The 9,401-nt window shown below is 45.7% G+C and overlaps 2 protein-coding genes across 2 annotated transcripts; both read right to left on the bottom strand.

Annotated features, from left to right (window-relative positions):
- Positions 1–536: 536 nt before the first annotated feature.
- On the bottom strand, positions 537–3,023 carry LOC132010757 (zinc finger protein 709-like). Its single transcript, XM_059388591.1, has one exon. It carries the CDS (start codon positions 2,908–2,910, stop codon positions 1,672–1,674), a length of 1,239 nt encoding a protein of 412 aa, XP_059244574.1. The 5' UTR covers positions 2,911–3,023; the 3' UTR covers positions 537–1,671.
- A 4,735-nt stretch (positions 3,024–7,758) lies between these two features.
- On the bottom strand, positions 7,759–9,109 carry LOC132010758 (zinc finger protein 556-like). Its single transcript, XM_059388592.1, has 2 exons — positions 8,911–9,109; positions 7,759–7,971 (listed from the first exon to the last, which is right to left on the bottom strand). The coding sequence occupies exons 1-2, from the start codon at positions 9,050–9,052 to the stop codon at positions 7,781–7,783; spliced, it is 333 nt and encodes a 110-aa protein (XP_059244575.1). The 5' UTR covers positions 9,053–9,109; the 3' UTR covers positions 7,759–7,780.
- Between the last annotated feature and the right edge of the window lie 292 nt (positions 9,110–9,401).

The following is a 9,401-nucleotide window of genomic DNA, read 5'->3' as shown; positions in this document are numbered from 1 at the left end:
CCAAACCACAACGGGATCCAGACAAAACCCCTCATCCTTAATGCAGACACATCATGTTTTGCATCCTGGTGGCATTTTACATGTTACCCTTCTAAGGAAGAAAGATTGTTTTCATAGTTTACTAGTAGGAATTTTAAAAAGCATGAAGGTAGTAAACATTATCTTGGGTGTGCTTCTGGGAATCCTTTCTCTTTGTAAGATGTTATTTGATGACTACTTATTTTACATGATCTCTACATAGACTGTGGGGATCTAACCCACAATGCCAAGACTGAGAGTTCAAAAATCCATCGACCTAGTCGTCTAAGCACCTGCAAATTCTTTTGAAGGTCTGAGACAGCAATACTATCCCATTTGATGTCCAACCCAACAGGGTGAGTTACACTCTCTCCTTTTGCCAAGAGTAAAACCACAAATACTAGTCCAACTGGTATGCTACTGGGGTACCTCAGGACTGTGGAATATTATGGAGACCATGAAATGTTGTTACATCCAATGTCAATAAAACTGAAGAGCCTCCCTTGCCTAAAATTTATGATATGCTGTATTTTGGCCGGAGTTCTGGGTATTATTGGCACTGGGCACACCAGACTTTGGCTCCTGGGGTCCAGAAGAATGCACCTCACTGATATTTCCACCACCATCACTGACCGCAGGAAAAGCAAAGCAAAACAAAACAAAACCAGCAATCCTGAGCAATGGTCAAAATCACATTCTTAGAAGTGATATATGGAACAAAATCAACCAAAGACACCAAAAATAACTCTCAGAAGAGATGAAAACAACATAAAAATTTAACAACTGCTCAATAAAAGGAGAGAGCTTAGGTGAAAACATGTATTGCAATAATGAAGATAGAAAATATAGAGGCGATTCAGAGTCAAGAAATTCCGGTTATTAGCAACAGAGAACAGAAAAGAACTTTCAACAATCAAAAAGTCTCATGTGATGATCATAGATTGGGAAGTTTGGGGAATATGAACTTCAAGTTTTTTTCTAAAATTATTTAAAGTTGTACACACACACCCCTCCCATATACACATTCTTATCAACGTGAGTTTAAATGACATTGTAATGGAAAAGAACCGTGTTTTATATAACCAGGTGATTACTTCAAGTCTGACACAACAAAGTGCATGTCGTACAGACATAGAAGACAAAGGACACTTAGCACCATGAGTGTTCATATCAGAAACACGAACTAGAAATTAGACACTTCGCATTTCTATCATGGAGGAGGCACTTGCAAAAATAAAGCCATGTTTGCAACAATGAAATGATTTCTCTCCTGCCACAATTGTCGTGAACAAAATACATGACGTTCTATACAGGAAGTGTTCCCCAAACTGTGTCCATTAGGGTTTGTCTCCAGTATATTGGCTCTCATTTAAAAGATGATTTTAGGGAGATTAAATGCTTTCCCTTAGTGTCTGTACTCCCAGATTGAGGAAGGTTTTTCCATGGTTCTTAACTTCACAGGGTTTCACATCACTGTACTCTCACAAGCATCCCCAAAGATTAGAGGGACACCTGAAGGCGTTCCCACAGCGTAGACATTCACACAATTCCCGTCTAGTGAGTGTCATCACAGATACTTGCAGTTCTGTGTGATACTGGAACGTCTTACCAGAGACCGCAGATTCACAAAAGGTCACTGTCCACTGTGATTCCTCACGTGTTCCTGAAGGGAGTCGTGACCAGTGAGGTTCTCTCCCCAGTGTGTGTCTTCATATGCCCTCGAAGGGATGAGGGAAACTTGTATGCTTTCCCACACTCCTTACATTCATAGGATTTAACTGTGTTGTGCGTTTTCAAATGATCTTGAAAACACTGAGGCTGACTGAACGCTTTCCGACACTCTGTACACTTAAAAGGTCTCTCCCCAGTGTGTGTCCGTGTGTGTGCTTCCAGGTGCGATGGACTCCTGAAGGCTTTGCCACAGTGGTGACATTCATAGGGTCTCTTCCTAGTGTGTGTCCTCATATGTACCCGCAAGGACGCAGCACAGGTGAAGGCTTTCCCACACTGCTGGCATTTACAGGGTCTTTCCCCACTGTGTGTCCTCATATGAGCTCGTAGGTTTCCAGGAGAGGTGAAGGCTTTCCCACACTGCTCACATTTACAGGGTCTTTCCCCAGTGTGTGTCCTCCTATGTACTTGCAGGCGTCCAGGAGTCGAGAAGATTTTCCCACACTGCTGACATTTGCGGGGGCTTTCACCAGTGTGTGTCCTCATATGTGCTCGAAGGTTTGCAGGAGACTTAAAGGCTTTCCCACACAGCTCACATTTGAAAGGTCTTTCCCCAGTGTGTGTCCTCGTATGTACCTGTACGTCTCTGTGGCACCTGAAGGCTCTTCCACACTCCTTACATTCATAGGGTTTCAGGATACCGTGTGTGGCCATGTGACGTTCGAAAGCTCGATGCTTTCTGAAAGTTTCACCACACTCCTTACATTCCAAGTGTCCACCCTCGGTGTGCCATCTCACAGTATGTACTACAAGAGTGTGGTGACGAATGAAGGCTTTTTCACAGTGCTGACACTTATAGGGTCTCTCTCCACTGTGCTTCCACATGTGTTCTCGCAGGCATGAGTTATACCTGAAAGTCTTCCCACACTGCTGACATTCATACGGTCTCTCCCCCGTGTGTGTTGTCGTATGTTCCCGCAGATTTCCAAGATATCTGAAGGTCTTCCCACACTGCTGACATTCATAGGGTCTTTCCCCAGTGTGCGTCCTCATATGGACGCGCAGGTTTGTGTAATCCCGGAAGGATCTGCCACACCGGTTACATTCATAGGGTTTCACGGTACTGTGGGTGATCATGTGGCGTTTAAAATGTTCAGACTTCACGTAAGTTTTCCCACACTCCTTACATTCGTAGGGTCTATCCCCAGTATGTGTCCTCATATGGACTCCAAGGGCTGTGTGGTATCTAAAGAGCTTGCCACACTCCTTACACTCATAGGGTTTCTTGACATTGTGTGTGGTCAAGTGATGTTCAAAAGGCAGATGCTTCCTCAAACTTGGCCCACACTCCATACATTCCAAGGTTCTGTCCTTCTCATGTCTTCTCATGTGTGCTTCAAGGGAGTCGTCACCAGGGAGGGCTTTCCCACATTGCTGACATTTACAGGGTTTTTCCCGAGTGTGTGTCCTCACGTGTCTTTGCAGACTTGAAGCAGACCCAAAGGCTTCTCCACACTTCACACATTCATAGGGTCTCTCCCCACTGTGAGTTCTCATGTGACGTGTAAGGTAGGACTGATACATGAAGACTTTCCCACACATGTCACACGCATGGACTCTCTGTCCACAGTGATCCTTCACATGACCCCGAAAGGATGACCTGCAAATAAAACTTTTTCCACATTTCTGGCACTCTAAAGATTGTTTACTACAGCGACTCTTCAAGTCTCTCTTCAAAGCTCCCCCAGTGTCCTGAGGTTCATAAGGTTTCTCTCCAAGGCCTGTGTCCACGTGAGGGCTGGCGCTCGAGACACAGCTGCTGGCTGACCCACGTTCCTCACGGGGACTAGGTTTGTGTCCAGGGTGGGATCTTTGTGGATTCTCAGGGAAAGAACCATCTGTGAAGGCTTCTCTACACTTGGCACAGTGACAGGACTTGTCTCCAGTAGGATAATCCTCATGCACGGTAAGACTTGTCATCTGCCTTCTGGTTTCTCCACATCGATTATCTTCACTGCTTTCACAGACCCGCTTCACCAAATGACCTCTGTTCAAAATGGGAAGGTACACTGTTATGGAATAATGATTTTAATTGATCTCTTTATTAATGATCTACTGACCCATATTAATGATTACTTGATACATAATGGCCATCTTCAGTGAACGGCTGTGTTTGTGGCCCTGTCTCCATGGTTACAGTGAAACAAGCTTAATGTACTGGCTGAAGACTGAAATACTGACAGAACACTCTAGGTTTCTCAGATGTTGTTTTTCTCACCATTATTTCCAAGTGAATTAGTTTTCAGATGTTCAGTATCTAGAATGCATTCATTAAAACTTCTTCATGTGAAAGTCTGGATCATACCATTACTGAGGTGTGCTCTCGGCGATCCTATGATCTCAAGTTAGTCTCACCGTCCGCCCTGAGCCCCTCCTTCTCCTGTATGAGTGTGACTTACCTCAAACACCTTTCCTCGGTTTGGCTCTGATCTCCACTGTTAGGAAATTTCCAGTTTGCTCCAAAAACAGAGCACAAATCATTTCTTGCAAATAAGATGGTCTCGGCTTCACTGGGGAGCTCATTCTGCAGAACATTCTGCTGAGGACTTGATGCACTCCTTTTATCCTGACTTATATCAACTGCAAAAATTAGGAGCAAAGTTCAATTTCTTGGGAATGACCTGATGTTTGAAGGTAGGAAAACAGGCTATAAGTTGATTTCTAGTCATTACTGATCCCAAAATGGAAACGAGGTTCATCAGGAAGAATAGACAAGTAACCAAAGAAAAATCCTCAGGACCCTAGTGATTTGGGACTTTGGCAATAAGAGGAAAAGTCTATGTAGGGCAGCCTATTTACTCAGAAATACTTCAAAATCCATGGCGACTAATGTGGAGGGAAGTATTATCAGAAAAGTAGAAAAGAACTGGGCAAGATACATAGCTTCACACCCTACTTCTACAAAGGAACACAGAAAGGCTTGCCCCGTGGGCAAGGATGGATGAAATGTCTGACAGGAGGCCAGGGGAATGACAAAATCACCCTTCTCAGCACAAGGACGGAGTCCCGTTTCTAACGGACATGCTCAAATGCCGTTCCCTTCTCCCTTCTCCGACGGAGGGCTGCTGGACCGTTCTGAAGGCACTGAGGCCATCGGGGGAGCCTGCCTGCACTGCCCCAGCTGCCACTGGGAGGTCGGACGGTGGGTGTGGCCGCCCAGAGCTCCCCTTGAACAGCCCAGCAGGGGGTAGGATTTGAAGGGCCACAAGCAGTCTGGAAGATGGGCTCTTTATTCTTCGAGTTCATTGCTGATGGTTAAGTGTGGACTTTTTCTTCTTCTTGCTGGAAGCATAGTGACCACTCATTTTATGGTCAGGTCCCAACACGGTGTTTCAACAATCATCCGCATCACAAAATTCTTGACACATTAAGTGTAATTAAAATCTGTCACTATGGAAAACTAATACAATATTGTGACTGTATTCCCTCTGCTGTACTTTCCATTCCCACATTTAGTTTTGTGTGTCTGTGTGTGTGTGTGTGTTCCAATATTCACTGTTTCTACCCCACACCCAGTGCCCCACGCAACAGTGCCCTCCTCCATTCATTCGCACCTTCGGTAAGTGCCGCTCTGGACCACTCAATCCCCTTCATCTATTTCTCCTCTCCCTCCGTACCCTCCAGTGGCACAAACACCAATTTCTTCTTGATAGTTTTAAGTCTGTTTCTACTTCCTGTTATTTGTTCATTCACTTTGTTATTTAGATTCCACACATAAGTAAAATATGGTGTTTGTCTCTCTGACTTATTTACTTGGAAGAAAACCCGCTAGTTCCATCCACATATTCACAAACGGGAAGACATCATCCTTCTTCCATGGCGGGGCAATCATCCCTTATATGTGTTTTCCACATGTTCATTATCCAGTTCTCCCACTGACGGATGTGCGGGTCCCTTCCGTATCTTGAGTACTGCAAGTAACGCTACGATGAACGTCAGTGTTTTTGGTATGGGTAAATGCCCAGAAGTAGAATTGGACGATATGGTCCTTCTGTGGTGTTCTGTAGAAACTCCGTACTGCTTTCCATGTGGGCTGCACCAATTTACCTTCCCACCAGCAAAGATGAGTTTCATTTTCTCCACATTCTCACCAGCACTTGTTGTCCTGTTATCCTTGTCCTTCTCATACAGCCAACTTGGCTGCCTTGAGGTGGTATCTCACTGCTGATTTGATTTTGACTTCCCTGATTATTTTCTTTTAAAGATTTTATTTATTTATTTGACAGAGAGAGAGATCACAAGTAGGCAGAGAGGCAGGCAGGGAGAAAGGGGGAAGCAGGCTCCCCGCCGAGCAGAGCCTGATGTGGAACTCTATCCCAGGACACCGAGACCATGGCCTGAGCCAAAGACAGAGGTTTAACCCACTGATCCCCTCCAGGCACCCAGTCCACATCTCTCTTACCAGCTTGTGCTGCTTGGGACAAAGATGTTCCATCAACCACTCATTGTTCATTGCCTCCGGGTATTTTGTGATTCCTCCCTGACCTTCTCTGTTGACCCACTGGTGTTAGTAGCATGCTGTTTGGCCTCAATATATTTTGCTTATTTTTTTTTTTTTTTGGTAAAGATTTTTGAAATTTATCTGTCAGAGTGAGTAGAGAGGGGGCACACACAGGGGAAGCCACAGGCAGAGGGAGAAGCAGGCTCCCCACTGAGCATGGGACCGTGACCCACGTGGGAGGTAGACATTTGACCAACTGAGCCAGCCAGGCATCCCAAGCTGCTTCCTGTTCTTATTACTGACATGTAATTTCATGCTGCCATTCTACAAAAGCATGCCTCCTAAGATCGCAGTCTTCATAAATTTACTGAGACTCATTTCGTGGTCTAACATACGAACTATCCTGGACAATGTTCCATGTGTCCTTGAAAAGAACGTGAATTCTGCCATTTGGAATGGAAAGATCACTATGTCCACCTGGTGCGATGTCACTGAAATCCATTCTTTACTGATTTTCAGTCTGGGTGTTCTATGCAGGCACGTTAGTGGAGTGTTAAATCCTCCCACAACTATTTACTATCGTCACTTTCTGCCTCTATTTCTCCTAATATTTGCTTTCTATATTTAAGCATTCCCATTGGTTCCCATTATATTCAACTGTTCAACTGTTCTTGTCTAATATGTCTATCGTCATGCATGTCATGGCAGTCTCTGTCTTGTCACAGTCTTCTTTATGACGCGTACTGTATCTCATGTAAGTATTTGAGCTCTACTTTTTAGCCCACTCGTATTTTCATGGAGAATCTATTTTAGTCCACTTGACTTTCAGTCCATATTGTGTCTCCCTTTTAGGCAGACAACACATGGGTTCTTTTTTTTTTTTTTTTGTCATTCAGTCAATGTATGTCTTTTGATTGGAGCATCTAGTCTGTCTACATTGAAAGTAATTACTGAGAAGCATGTACTTCTTGTAGTTTGTTAAATGCTTCTTTTTAAAATTTAAGATTTACTTATTTGAGAGAGAGTGAGAGAGAGAGCATGAGAGAGCAGGAGCTGGGTGAGGGACAGAGGGAAAAGGAGATGACTGCACTCTGAGCAGAGAGCCCATATGTGGGGCTGGATCCCTGGTCCCTGAAATCATGACCTGAACCAAAAGCAGATGCTTACCTGACTAAGCCACCCAGGTGTCCCTACAGCCTTTCTCGCTTCCTTTCTTTTTTTATAAAAGAAATATGTAAGCCCAATGTGGGGCTCAGACTCATGACCCTAAGACCAAGAGGCCAACGCTCTACCAGCTAAGCCAGCCAGGCTCCCCATATTTCACATTTGGTCCTATCTATGCATAAACCTAAAGATACAAATGATTTCACTACTTTGGTGTTTTAACCATCAGAATAGCTTTCTAAGTGACTTGTCTACTAATCTGATGTTTCCAGTTACCAGCAAACTCTTATATCCTTTCATAATTTTCCCGCTTTTATTTACCGCCTTTTCTTTTCCACTTAAAAAATAAGTTTTCTTTCCCACTAAAAGCAGCACATCATGATTTCTTATAGGGGTGGCAGGACAGGAGTCCCAATGGGGAAGACATCAGTCCCAAGGGAGACTGCCACCAAGGGTGGCTGGACAGGAGCTACTTTGGATGGGTTCCTCCAAGACAAGTGGGTTAGACGGGGTGGGTGAGTGGGAACCAGTGCCGAGTGGGGGAAACCAGTATAAGCAATGCACATGTGACCGGTCAGAACTGGCTCCCAGATGCAGCTGGCTATCCGGGGGACGGGCTGCAAGACAAATGACACCCGTCAACATGTCAGTCCCTAGACGGCTCTCTGGGCCTCCAGTGTGTGCCCTAAAATTAGGCAATGAATCTTCACACATGACGCAGGGACGTTTCAACATGCAGCTGTGTGTTCCGTCTTGTGCCAATGGATAAGAGTGTGCTCTCTGTCCATTGTCTACAGCGTCCATTCTTCCTGGAGTTGCGCCCCACTGATGTTTTAGCTCCCAAACTTAAGACCCACTGATTTTAGAAGGCAGGTGTCCCAGGCCCTGGTCTTTGCACTGTGGTCCCCAGGGCCAGGACGCCTGGTGTGGGGACTCATTTCCTCACTTCTCTGTACCTGGGAGGTCCCACACACTCCTCCACGTAGCCGCACTGGGGCTGGGCTTCCAACCACATCTCTGCCCCACCTACCCTCTCCCATGAGGACTTCTCACAGGGACTAGCTGCAAAAGATCTGTTCTGGCGGCCTTCAGATCATTTTGAGACTGAGTCAGAACACAAGCGATTCTTGCCTCAGTGTGTCCAGAGGAGCTAGTGAGCTCGGGATTCCCCTACTCTGGCATCTTCACTCCTCATTAAGTGAGGGTTTAACTGGAGTGACGTCACCGAGCCCGACAGGTAGCAACCCCCATGTAACTTTCATAGGAGTGAAAAGTATACAGCAGTGCTCCCTGCCCTAACGGAACCCTGGAGACCACATTCGCGTTTAGAAAATCAGGCAGTCTCAGACCTGGATCAAGAGTAAAGAGGAGCCGATTTAACACAGGAAACTCTGTTTTCACCAAAAGGTATGTGACCCTCGGTAGATTCCATGAAGGCTTGGGCCACATCTGTCTCTTCCCCATCGTATTTCCATTCCTCGGCTCCAGGAAGATCAGACACTTGTAAGAAACACACATTGGCTACAAGGTTGGAGACGGGGTGGAGCCACGCTTACCCAGGAAGGCCAGGTTCCTGCAGGTCTCCAGCATCACATCTCTGTAGAGCTGCCGCTGACCACGATCCAGCAAAGCCCACTCTTCCCGGGTGAAGTTCACAGCCACATCCGCAAACACCACTGTGTCCTGGAACATCCACATGTTCTTTTGCAGCAATGTTCCCTCCTCACCTGTGTATGTGGGAGGACGCGGGGGCAACAGGCAGGGAACGGCATCCCATCCTAGGACCGAAGTCACACCCATGCGGAAGTGACAACATGCAAACACATCCACGGCACTGCCCTCAGTGATGGGAAGGGCTGGGACCCCGAAGCAGAGGGTGATGACGACAGCTCATACAGACGTACATACACCTCAATATAGGCTATTTGTACTGAAAATGAGCAGATCTGAGCACACTTGCACTGTAAAGAATGAAAAATCAGACAACACATCTCTGACTTGTTCAAAGACAATTATTGCCTTGTCAGCCCCAAGAAGTGGAACCAGA

Source organism: Mustela nigripes, chromosome 2, assembly GCF_022355385.1.
Source record: "Mustela nigripes isolate SB6536 chromosome 2, MUSNIG.SB6536, whole genome shotgun sequence".
In the NCBI taxonomy this organism is placed as follows: domain Eukaryota; kingdom Metazoa; phylum Chordata; class Mammalia; order Carnivora; family Mustelidae; genus Mustela; species Mustela nigripes.
Note: the sequence above shows the minus strand (reverse complement) of the source record. Positions and strands in the feature narration are given on the sequence as shown.

Excerpts from the sequence above, each read along its gene's own strand:
- LOC132010757 (XM_059388591.1), bottom strand. The coding sequence starts at position 2,910 with ATGAGGACACATACTGGGGATAGACCCTACGAATGTAAGGAGTGTGGG.
- LOC132010758 (XM_059388592.1), bottom strand. The coding sequence starts at position 9,052 with ATGTGGATGTTCCAGGACACAGTGGTGTTTGCGGATGTGGCTGTGAAC. Across the intron at positions 7,972-8,910 it reads CAGGAACCTGGCCTTCCTGG|CCCGTCCCCCGGATAGCCAG; the intron begins GTAAGCGTGGCT and ends TTTGTCTTGCAG.